General features: G+C 41.0%; 2 protein-coding genes across 2 annotated transcripts; one reads left to right on the top strand and one right to left on the bottom strand.

Moving 5' to 3' along the window:
• Positions 1 to 250: 250 nt before the first annotated feature.
• On the top strand, positions 251 to 9428 carry rbfox1l (RNA binding fox-1 homolog 1, like). Its single transcript, XM_028426096.1, has 12 exons — positions 251 to 725; positions 4352 to 4588; positions 6896 to 7075; positions 7155 to 7208; positions 7286 to 7378; positions 7472 to 7541; positions 7626 to 7685; positions 7778 to 7913; positions 7999 to 8038; positions 8114 to 8181; positions 8327 to 8405; positions 8486 to 9428. Exons 1-12 carry the CDS (start codon positions 639 to 641, stop codon positions 8528 to 8530), a joined length of 1149 nt encoding a protein of 382 aa, XP_028281897.1. The 5' UTR covers positions 251 to 638; the 3' UTR covers positions 8531 to 9428.
• Positions 9429 to 12628: 3200 nt separating this feature from the next.
• Positions 12629 to 19333, bottom strand: leng8 (leukocyte receptor cluster (LRC) member 8). The gene is made up of 15 exons (XM_028424957.1): positions 18936 to 19333; positions 18162 to 18294; positions 17829 to 17960; positions 17635 to 17712; positions 17031 to 17457; positions 16459 to 16624; positions 16208 to 16378; positions 15819 to 16064; positions 15585 to 15737; positions 15203 to 15497; positions 14999 to 15100; positions 14844 to 14912; positions 14619 to 14748; positions 14313 to 14520; positions 12629 to 14231 (listed from the first exon to the last, which is right to left on the bottom strand). Exons 1-15 carry the CDS (start codon positions 18974 to 18976, stop codon positions 14069 to 14071), a joined length of 2514 nt encoding a protein of 837 aa, XP_028280758.1. The 5' UTR covers positions 18977 to 19333; the 3' UTR covers positions 12629 to 14068.
• Between the last annotated feature and the right edge of the window lie 688 nt (positions 19334 to 20021).

Here is a 20021-nt window from a genome sequence, read left to right as displayed (position 1 = left end):
TTGCGTGCTCTTTGTTAATGATCGAATTAGAAATTTCACTCAAAGCTTTTGACGGCAAAACGTGTAACTTTATTGAAGAGTACACAAACAATGCAGGATACCTGCTTTGAACTCAAGGTTTTCTCTTTTATTATACTCCACATGACTTTACAAAATCCATTACATGTGTTGAGCCATCTTGCATTACAAAGTGTGTGAGGGTGAGAGAGGTAAGATGGTAAACTCAGAGAGAAGGACATGGGTGACTATTTATATAACTCTGAAATGGGACCCTGAGCATGTGTTTCTGTCTGTCAGACTGTACGATCAACTGATGGACACACAGAAGCTCACTTGCTTTCTCTTTCACTGCTCTGTATCCTGTCTTTTCCTGACAGGGATTTGATGATTTTCTGGAGTTTCCTTGTGTTTTCTTGTTAGACTCTCCTGTGAGGTGTAAAGGAGTCTTAACCTAATTTCCACTTAAACGCTACTGGATTTACTGTTTCCTCCTGTTGAGATTTTTCTTCTTTTTTCCCCACCGGCCTGAGTGCTTGCTCTTCTGCGTGCTTATCAACCCTTCCTATTCCCCTGCTTTCCTTTTCCTCCCATCTTCCTCTGATCCCTGTTTTCTTGTGCGTGGTGTTTTTGTTTTGGCCATGCTCTCCTCGCCCACTGTGATCCTCCAGCCTTATGGACTCCCTGTCTATCCTCAGACAACCACATGCTACCCCAGCATAGTTCAGGTAAACTCCTCTTCATTTGTTCTTTAATTCCCACAATATCACAGAAATCTTTGTCAAGCCTTCAACATTAAGCATCCTCTATAATAAACCTTTGTGTAATGGGACGTAGGATTCAGAGGCCTATGTGTGTAACCTTAGGAGTAACAAATCAATGCTGGTTAATAATATGTCCAAAAGATCCTAAGTGGCCTTAGACAGTTTTCAATTGTATTTAATTTTATTTTTGTTAAAATGTTTGTTAATCCTGTTACTTTACTATCACTAAGCAATATCAAATTTTTTACATATATTTCACAGGGCTAAATATGCTGTTATAACTATTATTTATTAATAACACTTGATCAGTCATTTCGTCTAAAGGAGTTTTTATTGTTAGTCAGAAATCACTGTCAGAGTCACAAAGTCAAGAGGAGAAAGACCTTACAGAGGAAACCTGAGGGTCCTGCTTGTCTTTACGAGTCACCTTTTTAATCTTGTTTAGTTTACTGATGAGTTACTTTATGTCTCTGGGCAGGTTAAATAAGGAGAAAGAGGCCTGATGGGAGCTGATTGCAAAACATCTTATTTATTTTATAGTAAGGACACACGAGGGGTTATCTTTAGTCCGCTGGTCTACAGCAGTGGCAGCAAGTGTCCCTGACATACCATTAATGCCACAGCGCGTCTGGTATCTTTCTACCTTGTCTCTGTGCTTCACACCAGCTGTATTTTTAGCCCTCCTTTCCTGAGCAGATAATCACAGGAAGAGATTCTGTCACCTATCTTGTTTGCTGCTGTCAAATGTGCACTTAAAATAGGTACGAATGTTCGGTAGCTATTCAAGCATAATAATCATATTGTTTTTATTTTATACATGTAGATGGAAAGCTTAAGGAAACATGGCAAACATTACATAAGCTTGTATAAATACATGCATACATGACATTTTAGGGGTGGCTTCAGTCTTTTCTCAAACGTTTTTGTATGATTGAAGTGGAGCATCTGTTTCATGACGGCACACATTGTCATCTCTCACTGCTTGTCCTCATCTTCAACTGTAAAGCCAACAGTATCTGTTAAAGCAGCCTGTGCAGAAGGAATCAATGGATACATGGAAAATAAAGATATTCAGTTTCATTTGAAAAGCTGGTTGTTAACGTTTGTAACTCAGCCAGCTCTGAAAGGCCACATCTGCAGTTAGCGTCGCCTTGTGTAAATCCTGTGGCAGCTGTCTCAGCAGGCACCTGGTTCCGAGCTGTCGACCTTTGACCACAAACTGACAGCTGAGCAGGGAGACGAGAGAAAGAGGGAACAAATGGCCATCAAAAAAAAAAAAAAAGCCTGTGAGGAGTAGAGAGAACAGAGACGGTTGCCTGAAAGTCTGTGGAAAAAAAAAGGAAGAGAGGATTGACAGTGATATCTAACAGTCTGTGCTATCTTCACTCATCTGTCGAGGCTGCCATAGATTGTTTGTTGGTGAGATAAATAGGACACACAATGCAGGCACAAGTTAGTGTTGACATGTTTGGGAACATGTTGCAGCATGATAGTTAGCCAGGCTAGCCTTGCTGAATGACTGCACTGAGATGAGACAGAGTCACTTCTGCATTCTATCACTGTGTTTGGTCTTTGAAGTTAACTTTGACATGTGTCACTTTCTATTGAACAGATTTCTGTACAGCTGTTCACAGATGAATTAAGTTGATTCACTGCCTGCCTCAGTCACCTTGTGTTTAGAGGTATTTGGTAGCTAGTTGGTAGCATGCTAATAAGGTAAAGTAGGCCACTGTCTTACACAACTGTTGTTTTTTTGGCTTTTAAATTTACAATATACATCCAAGTACACAACTGGACTCCTCATGTACATTACATCTGTGTTCAGCTGTAGCCTAATATTATCCCTGGCTCACTTTGATCCAAAAAAAATGACATTCACTTATAGAAATGTCACTGAAATTCGCTTTATGACAGAATGGCAGCTATGTAAACAGTGACAGGGTTTCTACCAGCCAGAGAAAACATTCACAGATGTAGCAGTTTGACTGACAGTCACGTCCTTTACTCAACTGTGTCTCATCAGATTTCCTGTTATTCCGCTTCTGCATCTACAAATCTCTAATTTTCCACACCTCTCAAGGGCAACAGCTGATAGATACGAGACATTATGAGATAATAGTGCAGAGTTGTAATTGTAGTCGATGCTGGCTGACTCATATCATTTATAAGGTCACACACCAATGTTGTTACTGAAAAGGAAGTTCTTTAATTAAAGTGAAAATAGCAGCACTGCAACAGAAATCACTGGGTATGAACTAAAACTCAGGGGTTCATATTGAAGATCTCCTCCCATCGTCTCTAAATATGATAAAATATTGACAGAGCAGTTTAGTATCTGAGTACGATAGGCAATGCTTTATTATATGAACTTATTTACAGTTTAAAATGATGCTGACTTCTCACACTTGATATTCGGAGAGGTGCCCTTTAACATGATGAACTGTGTAGAACATACACTCATAAATACCTCATCTTGAAGCAAGAGCTGTCTGTTGTCTGTAATGTGTGTGTGTGTGTGTTGGGTGGAGGGTGGGGGTAACAAGGTGATTGACAGTTACAGATGTCCACAGCTGGTGTTCCCCCTCCCCAGTCCTATTGTTCTGGCAATCATTTGATGTGATTGGTGGATGAGCAGAACTTATGGTGCAGTGGGCGGGTGGTCAGCTGGCATTAAAACATGCAGCAGTTGTTGGACAATGCATCAGAGGTGGAGGAATGCAGTAAGGGGGTAAGAGGATGATTTTACTGATTCACTGATGGGCTGTAGTGTGTGTGTGTGTGTGTTTGAATTTTGTTTTCTTTTAGTCTTGAAAAAGGAAATAGTTGGAATATTTTAATTCATAGTGATTTAGAGGGTCAATAGGTTTATTTTAAAGTGAGCTGATCCTGACTTGTAGTAAAGTATTCAGTTCATGTTTTAGCCAGAGCAGACATGGAACAGCACAGAGTGAGAATGATGATCTAGTTTAATACTGATGTTTAATGAAGTCACCTGAGTTTACCCTGTAATAGTCAGTCAATGGTTTGTGCTGTAGACTTTGAAAGCTGTTTGTATGACTGTAAGTGAAGTAGCAAAACTTAATGTTTGGCTTATAAGACTAATTAGCTCTACTGTACCACTATTTCTGTTTTATTACACACACACATTCCTCACACACACCACAGTGTATGTATGTCATGATAGTCTGTCTCCTCTTTTTTCTGCTTCCTTTTGTGTCATTCTGTGATAAGCACTGGTTAGAGATTCTTTACTTCTCTAATTGGTGTAATCTGAACTATAAATATGCAAATATGCAATATGTACTATAAATATGGTGGCCTGATTAAGCTTGTACAGTCCATGGTCATGAGTCAAGTTTTTTTTCCAGAAAAAAACTCAAACTAATACAACAACCTCAGGGATATTTCTGAATGTATTTAACTCTACATGCAGAAAGAGGCTGTGTAGTGTTATTATTGTATAACACGGACTGACAGCACCAAAACAACATTTGGTGGTTAGTGTGTTTACATCGTCTGTCATCTGATATGGCATGACTGCAATCAGTGGCTCATTCCTCTCTCTCTCTCTCTCTCTCTCTCTTCCACAGGGGGCCCCCACTCAGGAGGCCGGCCCAGGCAGCGCAGACCCTGCCCTGCCTCAGGTCTACGCTCCACCTCCCTCTTACTCCGCACCAGGCCAAGGTGCACCAGCATCTGCAGGCAGACTGCCGAGTCTCGACTTCAGCTCTGCACACGCCGGTTCAGAGTACCCCGAGCATCCCCAGCTCAGAGTCTATCAGGGCCCTCAGCATGATGGGTCGGACCCTCTGACATCAAGCAGCACGGTAAGAGCAATTAGTGACGTTGCTAAAGGAGTTCACATAAAACACAGTCTTCAGTATGTTAATGTGACAAGCAGATCTGCTGCCACAGGTAGTCCTCCCACATGTCCTACCAGAGGAGCATGGCCAGATAGAGTTTCCTTCTATATTTAGAGCCCCGCCTCCACTGTGGTGTCCTTGTACGGAAATGCCACACAGCAAAGTGGGGGGACAGCTGAGAGGCAAATTGTCGTTGAAAATAAAACCTGACTTCTCCTCCCATGTGTCTTATTTAGCTGGTAGTAAAAGAGGTTGGCTTTCAGGGTTACAGCTGTGAAATGTATGCTTTACAGCTGTGATTAATGAAGGCAGTACATATTCTTAATAATAATCTTTAAGGTTCTCACTGCAAACTTCAACATAAATACTCTGAAATTAAAAACATTTTTCACATGTTTACAAATGTAACACACTTTTTATTGAAATTAGTTCAGACATCTGAAAAATATTTCTCTTTTTTCTGTTATGGGGCTGTCTCCATGTCCACCATTGGAATATCTAAATTTAAGCAATGTTGAAAACAAGTTGATATGTAGATGATTTTGGAGGCTTTTTCTTTTAATGTATTTTTTGCAGTTTGTTTTAGACATGAACTGGTCTTAAAATAAAGGTTTTGCATTGCAGTTGTGATATGATGTGCAGTTATGTCTCCTGCAGCCTGATAACAACAGAGCTGCATCAGGTCGCCTCTGTTTCCTGCTTCTGCAGCATATCTCTCTTCCTCCTCTCATAAATGGTGTTTTGTGGCCCCATCTATATATTTTATTACTAGAGCCCCTGACAAAGTTGGGTCAACGCTGATTTTCGGGGAAAAGTTGAGACGACGCCATGGAGGGAGGGGGTCAAAGGGGGGGGCCGGGGAGGCTGGCCAGATGACCCCCCCTTTCCCCCTCTGAAATATCATTCAGGTCCAGAACACATTTCTGCATCGTGACATGACACCACCACCCAACTCAACCCTCTCTCCCCGTGTCCCACTCCTCTTCACTCTAGCCTGTGTATGTGTGGTGTCTGAGTGGATGTGATGGTCTGCTGTCCACGGTAGTGAGCCACAGCTAGCCAGTGTAGTGTACTGTGTGTGTTTGTACAATGCCTCCCCGGGTGAATGTGTTTCAGTACTTTTTTTTCTATCTATCCCCAACTGATTAATTATGCTCCTTGACAAATGACCTTTAACCTTTGGCAGAAAAGCAGCACCGTGACCCCAGACTGACCTTCAGATCTGCCCCCCCCCCCATCACCCTCTTTTGTTTCAAGCTGTTTGCGCACCTTCTTTGCCTTGTTTACTTTGGTTTAAATGTACACTTCCCTGCTGCACTGAGGCCTTTTTTTCTACTAGTTTGCTAATACTTAATTCTGCAGTTCTTATTTCTATTAGAGTAGTACATTTTCCAGTACTTTTTTATTTCCATGCTTTTCCATTAGTTCTGTTCCTTTCCTGTGCTCTCTGCTTTCTCCCTCATGCTGCTGACGCTCACACTCCTCTGTTGCCTTTCTTGCAGATCTTTTCATTCACATGTTTGGTCTCATTCATCTTTGAAAAATTATTTTTTTAACACTTTTGTTTTGCAAATGGTTGACGATACTGGTTGACCACAACACACACACACGCACACTAGCATCGTGGTGCATTGTGGGATAGTGAATGTCCTTGAATTGTTCTGCATGGGGCAGTGTACATAATTCAGATATCACAGGGTTTTTTATTCACCTGTTGGAGACTAAATTTCTGTTTTTAGGGAAGTTTTAAACGTTTTTTTTTTTTCTTTACCACAGCTGGAGTGAGCACATGTAGTTTGTTAGAGTACTAGGTCTTTAAACTCTTCTATGGGCATGTATTCAAAGACGCCTCACTAAAAAAATGGAGCCCCTTTCACGCCTCCTTACATTTGCCTGAGAAGGATCACTGGTTGCTGAATGCTGGTTGAACTTGGTTTGGTTCACTTGACCTCATGATGATGATCTTTGCTTTAATGTGATGTGATGCTTACGCAACTGAATCTTCACACAGAAAATCTGATTCTGGATTTGTTGAATTGACTTTTTTTCCTTTCTGTCTTTGCTTTTCTACTGATGCCCTCTCCCCATTTTTCTTCACCTATCTCATCTCATTCATACCCTCTCCATCTTTTGTTTTCCATCTTTTCTGTTTTTTCTTGTGGTCTTTACGTCCCCTCTCCTCTCGTCCGTTCTTCTGTCGTTCCACGTGTTTCGGCTCCTGTCTCCCTCTTTCCCTCCCTCTTTTCCCTTTTCATACTCTCTCACTAACAGGAGGATGCTTTGGCCCCTGTGACCTCTGACCCCCAGTCTCTCAGTGTATCGGTGTCATCAGGGGGTGGAGCAGGAAGTGGAAGTGAGGAGGAGGGGTCGGGGAAGACCCAGCCAAAACGCCTCCATGTCTCCAACATCCCATTTCGCTTCAGAGACCCAGACCTCCGCCAGATGTTCGGGGTAGGACATTCAAAGTACCATTAAATTAAAATGACAGACAGAATTTTGTAATACTGATGTAAAAATGTAACAACTGCAGCAATTTGGCAAGATCCTTGATGTAGAAATTATCTTCAATGAACGGGGGTCAAAGGTGAGCAACACAACAATACTGTAATTGAAGTTTTTTTTGACAAAATACAAATGAACATGAATTATTTGAACATGCAGGGCTTTGGGTTTGTCACTTTTGAGAGCGCAACTGAAGCTGACCGAGCAAGAGAAAAACTGAATGGGACAATCGTGGAGGGCAGAAAAATCGAGGTGAGAAAGGGATTCTGTTGTTCTGTAGTTTTCCACATTATGGAGAATAATTCTGCATCATAATGGCTTTTTTCTTCTTACTTGTCTGTCCAGGTAAATAATGCCACTGCAAGAGTAGTTACCAAGAAACCACAGACACCTCTCGTCAACGGTGAACTTTCAAGTAAGAAACACCTCGGTAAAGATCATATGTTACAGCGACTAGTGAGTAGGAACATAAATGCAATATGCCTCTCTCTGTCTGTAGCTTCTGGGTGGAAGATAAATCCTGTCATGGGGGCGATGTATGCTCCTGAACTCTATACAGGTAAGCAGACACTGGTAAATTATTCCTTGAAGAAAACCACTGTGTGTAGTTTATATTATTTGCTTAATTTTCTCTCTCTTTTGCTGTTCTAGTTGCCAGTTTTCCATACCCAGTAGCAACTCCCACTTTGGCCTACAGGGGGTCTGCGCTGCGAGGCCGAGGTCGAGCTGTCTACAACACCATTCGCTCTGCTGCAGCCACACCTACTGCTGTGCCCACATACCCTGGGTAGGACTCTACGGCTGCTCAACATTTAGCTTTAAACAACAACAAGCTTTAAACAACATGTAATATTTCATCTGGTTTTGTTCAGGGTTGTGTATCAGGATGGACTGTACGGAGCTGAGGTGTATGTAAGTAGCTACACATTCATCCTTTTTTAAATTGATAAATCAGGTCCTGTAGCTCATGTCATCATTCCCATGCAGGGTGGCTACCCTACAGCATACAGAGTGGCTCAGTCCGCATCTGCAGCCACAGCAACCTACAGTGATGGGTAAGCAGACAAACCAAACTCAGCACAGATTTAAGCACCTTCACTATTATTATCTTGTGGTATAATGTGGTACCAAAGTCAAAAGTATGCTAATTTCACTTAGTATTGTATTCGTTTGGGCTTCATGTTCTTATTTTTTGAGCAGGTATGGACGGGTTTACGCAGCAGCAGATCCTTATCACCACTCGGTTGGACCAACAACGACATATGGAGTAGGCACAATGGTGAGCCAAGTCAAAAACATGCACAGCCTCTGTTTTCTTGTAACTGTGGTTAACTATAGTCAGGTTGGTTTTGTCAACAGGCTAGTTTGTACAGAGGAGGATACAACCGCTTCACCCCGTACTAGGCCACCCAGTAAAGGTGTGTCGAGAGGAGGAGACATCTTGAGGTTACCCTGGGATTGGCTGATCCATGGACGCTGCTGGACAGGTTATGAGATCCTGAAACCTTAACTGAAAGTGGCATCTTCATCACAACCTCTCCTCCAGAGACTAAACAGACTGAAGCTGTAAATGCCGTCGGACCCATTCACTGTCCACTCTGCTGAAGAAACCCTTAGCACATGGAAGAGGATGTAATGTAATTTATAGATTATTGATTGGTAATATTATATGGATATTGGTAGATGGCTCATGCTAGAGGAGCTGGTTGAAAATACTGTGAGAAAGATTATGGGGGATTATTTTTCAAGTTTCAGGGGTCAAACTGTACAAAAAGATGTTTTGTACAGTTATTTACTGAATCTGTTTTTGAGTGTGTGTGTGTGTGTGCGTGTGTGTGTGTGAGCATATGTGTGGTGACACATCTACATTGTTCAGTAAGTTGAGACAGAACTGTGACACTGATAGCATTATTACAGACCTGCTGTTTGTCTGGATGTAGCTGGGAATTGTTTTTTTTTCTTTCTAACAATCTACCTCTCATACATTTTGGTATCTATGATTTCTTTTCTTTCCCAACCTTTCTGTCCATAAATCCAAACTAACATTTCAGTTTCTTAGAATTAATGCCTCGCTGAAAGGCACCGCATCAGAAGAATATACATATAAATATATATTTTTAACCATTTTCTCATCTTTTCTGCTGCTTTACTGTCGTCTCCTGTATTTTCTGCTTCCTTCCTCCAGAACTGTTGAATGACTTCTTGTTTCTCTTCGCTCTTCCTGGCCTTGACTGTTTTGTTTCACTCCTTTCTGCTTTGTTTGATGTTTACCTCTTAATAAACATTTTTCCTTTTCCTTTTATACTCTTTATTGACTGTTTTCATCCTCATCTATCAAAACTGCTTTTCATCTCTTTCTTGTCACTGTTTTCGATTTGTTGTTTTATGTTTCTGCACACAGCTGTTGCAAAAAAACAAAAGTCTCCTTCAAAGAAAATCACTCTTACAGTTGAATATAAAACAGCACACTGTATGTCAAGAGACTGGATGACTCGCTTCAGGCCTCATATAGAAACTGAAACAACCTGTCATTGCAGTGCTTACTGCCTTGTTGCCTCATTCCTATTCCCCCCCTCTGGTCAAGCTGCTCTGCACCTGTTTTTCATGTTTGGCCATTTTTCTCTAATTTCGACACTTTCTAAGCTTATTATGTATGTAGTTATATAGGTTTAGTTCTAGGTTGTCATCTTCTTTCTTCTGCTTTCTTTCTTGAGTGTTACCTTTTCTTTTTGCATGACACTATCTGTCCTGCTGCTGTATAATTTCTAGATCTATATAAGTTTGTTGCATACATGTCTTTGCCTCCTCTTACTACCTCTGATTTTATTCCTTTAGTTTTTAGTCTTTCTGTAGATTTGCAGCTCAGCTTTTCATTGCTCTTTATGCTTTTTTCCCTTACAAGCTCTTTCTCTTTAAGGCTGGCTTGATTTCATGAAAACAGATTAATCATTTATCCAGCTGGTAACCAGTTTATGAGTGATTCAGGATAAGATGGAACATTTCTGTATTTAAAGCACATATAAACCAGTCTCTGTCAGTGGTTTATGCAAACATGTTGGAAATGTACTTTCAATGCTCTTGACATTTTTCCACTTGGCTTTTCTCGGCATGCCTGCTTTTTCCCTTTTCTTCACTAATGGCATGTACTTCCTGTTTTTTTCTATCCCTGCTGTACTTGTTGTCATTTTAACACCTTTCCTTTCTTTAATGGAACATTAACCTGTCCTTATCAGCTACAATTCACCTCAGATGTTTTACCTTGAGTCAAAAACATCAGCTGCAGGAAGAGAAATCTGAACAGAGTTCTAGTGCCCACAGTGTCACAGATCCCTGTCACTCCATATTAACAGCATTTCACAATAAACTTCTCACACAACTGGAATAGTTTGTGGTCTACTGTTCAGAACTGCTCAAAATCTTTATCAGCGATAAAACAAACAAAATAAAAACACATGATCATTTAAGTTGACTTTTATTTGAATTTTATCAAAAGATAATATTTACACAATATTTACAAAAATGGCAGTTTGTCATATTAGACCTGTATGTGATGGGAATGGGGGCGGGATAAGGAGGACTTGGAGATAAACCTTCAGCTGTTAGTAAAATATTGAAGCACTGCAGACGATGTTGTACAATACTTACTAGTGAGAATGACTAGCTGCACACAGCAAACAGTCACAAACATACTCAACATAGGAGGAAGATCAAGAATGAAAACATAACAAATACTGGTTAGATGTTTGTAGGAGAAAGCAGAAGAAGAGGGGGAGAGGTTGTCATGCAGGGAGGAGGAGAAACTGAGAAAAGACCATTTCAAACAAAGACAAGAAAATGAAAAGAGGTGAAGGGGGCAAGATGGACGATCAACTGTCAAATATCAAGGAAGGCGTTACAAAGACTGATGGAGGTGTACAGTAACATGGGAGCAAACAATACAGAAACCAGGGGAAAAACTAAATGGAAATGTGTTCTGTTAGTCATCTGGTGGTGAAGCCTTCTATGTAACTAAATAAAAAAATAAAATAAAAAAGCAAACATCCAGGGCTTTTTCACTGTTGAAAACCTGAGACATTAAATGTACACAGTTCAATCCTGCATAAACAAAAAAATCTTACAATCAGTCAAGCATGTGAAAGGAAATACTCTAAGCATGGGAGCACACACCAGCAAGTGTCAAATGAGAAACTTTAAGAACGCACATTTTAAAAATGGTTCCTAAATGTAGGTGATTTTAGAGGATTATAAAAGGCTCTGCATGTCCAGACACATTTATTTGAGTCTAAGAGATAAACTACAAGCTCTGTAATCGACTGAAGACGTGTTTTATCTTAACAAACAAAAGCCAAATGGGTCCTGACATATGAAAGAGCAAAAAAAAAAAAAAAAAAAAAAAAAAAAGTAAATCAGCAGCTGTGGGTCAATTATTTCAAAGGGTAAATGCATCTGGACAAACAGAAACGGTACATGGTATCTCAGTCAATCATCGGGCATCGGGTGTTTTTAAAACTACAACAGCTGTATCTCATGTTGCACACAGAAGCTTTTTAAATATTTGATTTAGCAGCAAAAATCACATTAGCAGCAGAAGTTCCACATTTCATTATGTGAGGCTCCCATGTATTTTAAGAGCTGTGAGGCTTCAACTTGAGTGGGTCAAAACCAAGACTTGGATTGCTCACAATTCACTCTCCGGCGGAGTCTGGAGGAGGTTCGCCCACTTATCACCACTCCCGTGTGCTCCTGCAGTGCAGCAGTACTACAAGCTGAAGAATGAGAAGTCTGGTGGTGTTTGGGGGGGGAGGAGCAGCGAAGAGGACAAGATAATTGAGGGGAAAGGGAGAAGGAAAGAAAGGATACATGTTGAGATCATTGTCATAACAAAATGTTAAAATGATGGTCAACAACGAACAGTCTTAGGTCTACTTGATAACTTGTTGCCAAAGGTGTTAACGTTGCATGCATTTGGCCACCAATCATGACAAACTCAAGGGTCAGAATCAGGTCTAAAGATCTGCTGATGTTTTCAGGTTATACTGAGTTAGCACTGACTAAGAAACTCCACTTTGATGATGGTGACACACATACAGTAGCACACAATCCAATCCTGTCTGCATTAAGTCAAAAAATCCACATAAATGGTCTAAGGGTTTTGTCAAACCAAGAAAAAAACACAGAAAATCACACTTACCCATGTTTGAACAAAAAAGCAATACCTATACTATGCACTAGTTGAAAAAAGAAACCACAATATCATTCAATATTTACAAAAATATACTCTTCTGATAAGTAAACATGAAGATTGTACAGCAAGCCTGCATCCACTCCGTCATCAATGCCACCACAGACTTCAATGCCACAAACGTTCTTAAGTGGTGATTAATACTGTTCAATAAAAAGCTAATCATGTGCGAACTACGTTTGATTTCAGTAGTCAATAAAAAGCCTCAATTGTCAGGGTTTGGTGAAAAGCAGCAAAAAAGGTCACATGACAGGCGTCTGTTTCATTTTTATTTCCTAAACTGTTTAATTATCTTAACAGGCCTTGTACCAATTATTTTTATTGACAACTGTTTGTTAGAATTAAGCTCCAGTCATATTGCTGACACCAGAATGGACATAAAAGCAGTCTTTAGTACTGTTGGACCTTCACTTCAAAATTAAAGCTTAATTTAAATACTGCTTCAAATCAGACAGCAGTGTTTGTCTGTGGGGTAAAATGTCTGCTATTGCCTCAAATTAGGTTTTGGCATTCTGGGATATTGTCAAATGTGTTATAATTTGCCCATAAATATCAACCCTGAATAGAGCTCTTTCATGATTTTCAGTTTTCAAGGAAAAAGCCAATACTGTGGTCCAAAAAAAAAAAAAAAAATACAAGACATGAAACAATACAGCAGAAAACTTGTGCCGCCATCCACCTCCTTCCAGAAGTCTCTTTCTCTTACCAGCCAAGCTGTGCATACAAACCACTCTTTATTTCCTCTTGAAGAAGCTGCAGGGTTCCCCTCTGTCGCTCCATCGTGAATTATCCATCCTTCAGCAGAATCTGAAGAGGGCAGCTATTTCTTTTGAAGAACGGCTGATCAGGTTAAGACAGCCCACATAATGCTGGGCTTCATCACGTTGGACGGGATGTGGCTGGAATACAGGAGCTGGGATGAACATCTACCAGAGGAGTGAGGACTGAAGCTTGAGGAACACGTTATCATTCACATAGTCCATGCTTATCAGATTGAAGCCTCTTCTCTTGCTGCTGGTCAATTATTTCATATCTGAGACCAGGGGGTGAATACTACTAACCAGGAACATGGCTAGAGTGCTCAGTCCATTCCATTTATGGGCCATATGGAGACAAAGAACCTGACAAACAGGCGGCTGTGGATACCATGAGGGAACAGGGCAGGAAATACAAACCACCACTTCTGCTTTCAAACTGCTGGCATCTTCTGACAGTCTCTAGGAAAACAGAGTAGAGTTGACTTGATTCTGTGTGATTGACTTCAAATAGCGAGGAGCTGGAAGAATGACTTAAAGTTTCCCTTTGAATCTTCATGGCTTTGAGCTGTTGACTTGAGGAAGGAAAAACATAATAGAACACTGTTAGCTTTGAAATCTCACGGTGGGTAAAGGAACAGGAACCACGAGAATGAGTGCATCCCTGATCTGACTTCTTTGCCTCTAGGTGCTGAGATCCCAAGTCTTAACTGTTCCCTCCCTTTTCTTGAGTCATAAATGTACCAAGCTAACTAGCTAACGATGTCTGAGTGATGGGTACGCAGCATTCTGTCATTCATACATCTGCCTTTGTGGTGTGACAACAGTATACAGATGTTAGCCTGACACTACTCTGTCTGAAGTGTCTGAAGTGCAGTGCTTTGAACAATAAAGGATCCATAATGGCCCTTGACATCTCCCTTCACTAATCTACTCCCCACCCACTTATGAGGCAGCCAATGTGGCTGTGCTGGTTTTGCAGTCTATCTTTCTGGGATCAGAGGGAGTGAAGGTGACACCTAGCCCAGTTAAAAAGGCCATACAGGAGTCTAAACATGGGAAACCCAAAGTAGACTGCACATACTGCACTGGCAAGTCAGGTCTGAACCTGTGGACAGAAGAAACACAAATCACAGATCAGTAAGCAAGGACAGAAAATTAGACACTTGAGATAGAGAGCATAACTTACGTTTTGACCATGGCCCGAAGTGCAATCTTTCTTTCCCTCTCTACAAACTTGTCAATAAGATATGAAGCCATCCGTGGGGCTTCTAGGTAGAGCTTAAAGAAACGGTGATAGTTTCCCAATGCCCAGGCTGCACGGAGTGCAAGAGCATGAGCCACACAATCATCTGCCCGCAGTGCTGGGGTCAAGTACACCAACTCAGTGGTCAAATCTGATGAGGAGAATGAATGGTCATTAAAATTGGCAAAGGATGAACATTGTGTACCATTATGTCATGGAAGCAGAAACAAAGTGTTGATGTGACCGTACCCCCAGAGTTTTTAGTGAAGATGTAATACAGCAATCTATAGGCTGTAAACTCTCCAACATTCTCTGAGGGGTTGTCCTTATACAGAGCCTTCAGCTGGGTCTGGCACTGGTTGAACTCTTCATGGTCTCCCTAAAGAAAATTTAGCAAGCATTTAAAAAACTGTTACTACTTTAAGGTAATGTAACAATACTTAAAAAAACAAAAAAAAAAAAAAACAGCTCCACCTTTTCCAAAGCAATGCGTGCATGACATTCGTACACTTCCACTGTGAAGTCAGTACGAACTCCTTGGACCTAGAACAGGGAAAAAGGAAAAATAAATCCAAACGGACTGTTACACTGAAAATAAACAGAATGAAGGATAAAGAAAAATGACCCACTGTGAGGTCTTGCCGTATGGACTTCATCTGTTCACAGGCATAGGCGTAGTCCTGGTTGGTCTGCCAGTGGGCTTTCACAGCCTGCAGAGATTTTCTCAGCACCTGAGTAAATACAGGAAATAAATTAAAATGTGGATCATTGTACATTCTGCTGCAGAATGCTAGAAATAACCATATATTCAAGATATCAAATGTACAACTTACATGCACAGGGCGCACAGTGGAGGGGTCTGGAGCACAGGTGAGCCTCAGGTAGGGCTTAGTGATGTCCTGACATGTTCCAACAATGGGGCAGTCCTCCCAGCTAAGGCCCTCCTGTGTTCCATCGGGAAGGTCCAGGGCATTGATGGACAGGACCAGCGGCTCTAAACGTAGCTGCTTGTGGAAACGAGCAGCTCTACTCTGCTTTTTAGCTTCTCTGTTAGGGTCATGGAAATCCAGTCCAGCAGTACCTCCTTTCCTCTTCTTACCACCAGCTGAATTGGCATCAGCCATGTTTCTGAAAGTAAAAGTTAAAGATTAGAGTGAAAAAAACATTTCCCCATTTGAGTTCTTTCTCAAAAACTGAAGTAGTAGTTTTATTTACCGCCTTCCTCTGTTGGCTTTTCCTCCCCTTCCTCTTCCTCCACGTCCTCTCTCCCGGTCATTACCACGACCACGTGCTCCTTTCTGGCTTCGTCTTGACAGCTGAGTTCGCAGGTCACTGGAGATGCTGCTGTCTGACTGAGAGTCAGAATCACTAGCACATAGATACATAAATCATTAAAAAATAAACAGGATGTCCACAGTAACAATAAAAACAAAAAAACAGTAGCCTTACCTGCGCCTATGCCTTTGGCTGCTGCGATCTCTGTGCCTGCCATGTGAAGGTGATGGTGAGCGGGAGGAGGATCGAGATGAACTAGAAGATGGACTCCTTTGAGAAAAGATATTCCTGTAGTGTCCCAATCTGTGCCCACCCCTGCCTCTGGAAGCTGCACCTACAGTACTTCCACCGCGACTAAGTGTATTATCTGATGTCCTCTGAGGTGGAATGGCATCCCAGTGAGACTTCCTTACCTTTAAGCTACAAGAACAAATAAGGCATACGTCTTAGAATGAACTACCAATAACTCACAAAGAATCACTTTTAATGCAGCTACAAAATGATTGTGTAACTAATCTCAGAATTTGCCAATGTCTATACAAAGCAAACGCAAATCAGCTCACTCTGGTAAAGGCTCCCGAGCCCAATCAATGGTGTAAGCAGAGCCATCCTTTAACCGGTCCTGCAGAACTTCCTTTAGCACCTTCTCTGTACGATCTTTGTCTTCCTCTGTCTCACAAGCTGTGAAACAGCGTTGTACATATTCTTTCATGGCTGGGGGCCAGTCCTGAGGTCTGGAGACAAAACATTAGAATCAATATATTTACACTGATTAATAAAGACTTTCAACTGTTAAAGTCAAACTCATCCTTACTGTGTCTGAGCACCACCAGGTGCAGCACTAGCAGTGGCTGGAGAGGAAGGTGTTGGATTCAACCCTGAAGGCTGCTCACCAGTAGAGAATGCCTGATTTGAAACTGTGGAAACCTGATAGGGCCTTTTAGGAATATTAAACTTCACAGCAGCTGCCCCAGGTGCTTCTGTAAGTGTTAAAAGCACAACATTATTACTTTTTGCTATTTTTTGTGATGCATCACTAAACTGCCATCCTGGCTAAATAATAAAACCTCTGGTTTCTGCCTTCGTTCCAGTCTCTCAAACATGCAGTGACATTAACGACCTAACATTAAAACATCTTTGAAAATGTATGTTGATGAAGATTCTCAGTCATCCAGGTCATATATACGTAAAGATTGAATTGATTGAATTGAATTGCAAGGTGTCTGAACTTGTAGAGTTTTACTGAAGACATTTCACTGCTCATCTAAGCAGCTTCATCAGTTCTAGACTGACTGGACTGATGAATCTGCTTGGATAAGCAGCGAAACATCTTCAAAACATGTGAGCAGTGATATCTTTGTAACCCCACAGCAGTGCAAATCTTACGTTTCATTCGGTGCCAGAGTTGCTGTCCTTGTTTTTGGTTTTTGTTTTTGTTTCCATCTCCTCTGCCAAGACCAGGTAGATACTGACTGGTTTGTTGTTGCTGGGTGTTATTCTGAGAGGGCTGGTAGGTGTTCTGGGCCTGGAAACTCTGGCCATAGTTAGGCCTTCCCTGGGAATGATTGTAGACTTGCATTTGGTTGGGGTCCCCGGGTGGATATGGAATGGAGTTGCTGGTATTGTAAGGATTTTGTGTGGGAGGAGGGGGGTACTGGGAATTTGGTGGTGGAGGAATAGGTGGGGGTGGAGGAGGTGGGGGTTTCTCTGAGGTGGTTGGGCTCTGTGGTGGTTGGGGATTAGCAGGGGGAGGAGGCTGAGGTTGGGTGGGGTAGCTGGGGGACTGGTCTTCCATTCCAGGCACTGGGGGAGGCTATGTTAAGAAAGAAAATGCTATATGAGCAGGACAGCAAAAGTCTGAGCTACTTATTGCTTTGCTTGCTGATTTGATGCTAAACATTTACTTAAAACATCTCTCTTAATTCTATTTTCTTAAATTACAGAAATTATATAACGACTTTGCACTACAAAGCAAATGCATATAGTGTACCTGTCCGTTAGAAGTTGGAGTTCCTGGGTATGGCCCTGGAGGTACTCCATACTGATTTGGTGGATATGCACCTCCATACTGCAAATTCAGAGAAAGTTATGCTGTCAATTTGATGAGCTGGCTTTATTTTTTTTTTATATACAACATTATATACCATCTTGATTTAAAAAACAAAAATCCTCCTTTGTACTTACCGGAGCCATGGGATAGTAGTAGCCATAAGGATACGTGTATCCAGGATAGTGCTGCTGAGTTTGCTGGTACCAGGGATAGTAATGCTGCTGCATGGCAGCAGAGTCACTCACTGCTGGCTGAAATTGGCCAGCCTGAAGTAACACACATCCACATAGCCTTATTACAACCCACACAGAGGCAAAGTCCTCTAGCATGGATATCTCAAAGGACATGCTCATTGCCACTAATCAATAACCATACTCTTCATATAAACATTGTTAGTCACCTGATGTTTTTAACCATCAAATTAAAGCAAGTCAAAATGGATTTTAATGCAAAATGTAAAAACTGACCTCTGCTGTGGCCTGGTTAGCTTGTGTAGTCTTTGCAGACGTCTGACTCTTGCTAATGGACGCCAGCGCTTGTCTTGCCTTCTCCCATTCTGGATTTTCATGAACCTGGTCATCTCCACCAGGACCATAGGACCTGCCATCAACACAGAAAAACATTAAACAGTTTGTAATGGGAGCCTGAAGAATTTATCCAAACATGATCCAAAGTAATTACATGACAATACAAACACAACGAACTCCAAAGGTCTTACAGTGAGGTACAGACACCGACTAAATCACTTTATCATGATAAAAACATGTCTATTTTGTCTTTACAAAGCCAAGTGTTGTTATCCAAGTTGATGTTCGCTTTCCAGTCTGTCAATTAAAAACAAAACTGTTTATTAACCTCCGCTCAGCATAATCTAACAGCATATCTAACCGCAGTCTTTTTAATAACCAGGGTTGAAGCAAAGCATATAACACAAACAACAATAAACAAAGAAAAGCTGGACCTCGAGTGCTCATGTCTCACTGTAATTTAAGTAAGACAACTACATATAATCCTATACTCGACGATTTAAACGCTACCTTTAATAGCCTAAACGATATTATACAGCTAACAGGCCTTCTGGCCTGTACGAAACGTTAGGTGTGCCAATACCCAAACCTAAGCTAACATTATAACGCTAACTGAAGATTGTGCTAGCACTAACCGTCTTTGGCGTATCATAACATAATGTTGTTGTATTGAGTAATGCTACATTTACATTATACTTCAGAAGTAAGACCTACCAGTTAGTTCCAGGGGTCGCTTGTGCCGTGTTGGCCGCCATTTCGCCACAGATCAGAAAGCTAACGCTATGACAGCTATTCGCTAGCTTAGCTAGCAGGAAACTGTGCTAACGTCGTTAGCGTTAGCTTCCCTGCTACCGCAAAACGTAAACAAGATGAAGTCCAACTAGACGGCTAACCGTCCGAATACAAAAGCTGTCAGTCAACCGCGAGTTTCGCTACCTTACCAAATAACTTAAATTCTAATCCACTTTGACGTGAGGTGCAAATTAAAAGACAAAGTATACATCCACATATTTGTTCTCTTAGTAACGACCAACTTCGTCCAACCGGAGTGTGAAGATACAAAATGGCAGATAAGTGAAATTGACCAACTGTGGGTACTTCTGGGTATTTCTGGCCCATCGTAGCGCCTTTCAGGCAGAGATAAGGCACACGCCCCTAGAGTAAGTCAGGGGGACTGCACCTTCTATACAGCCCTCCTCATCGCCTCTAAGCCAAAAACAAAACTTTTGGTTAAGGTCCTAATATGTCAATTATATGGATGGACATTTAAATGCCTAAAAAGGCTAAATACAGGTTTTTCAATTGCTAAAATTCATCATGTATCTATTGTTAGGTAAAATGAAAATACAACTTTCTTTTCAATAATCTCAATATATAAAACAAACAAACAAACAACAAAGCCGCCTGTATGGATATTAGGCAAATACAGATATGTATTAAACAGCCAACACCTTATCTTTGAAATGCTGGGCAGCTATTTACCAGTCAACAACACAGTGTAAATCTTTAGAATATTTTTTTAGTTTGATTGCTGCAAGGCAATCCTTGTGCAGTGCAGTGCTTGTATTTTTCTTTTCTTTCTTTCTTTCTTTTCCACTATTTTTAATTTTTAAACTATTAAGCTTTTTCTAAAATGTTCAGCCCATTAAAAGTGAATGGAGAATATTCTCCAAACTCCCCCAACTTTGACCTTCAACTTCTTTGTCATACTTTAAGCGACAGAAACTGTTAAATTATCATTCTGTTCAGCTATTTGACTACATTTCAACTTGTGTTTAACTATTTTTAAACTATTTTAAC

The sequence above is a fragment of the Parambassis ranga genome, chromosome 16, assembly GCF_900634625.1.
Source record: "Parambassis ranga chromosome 16, fParRan2.1, whole genome shotgun sequence".
NCBI lineage: Eukaryota > Metazoa > Chordata > Actinopteri > Ambassidae > Parambassis > Parambassis ranga.
Note: the sequence above shows the minus strand (reverse complement) of the source record. Positions and strands in the feature narration are given on the sequence as shown.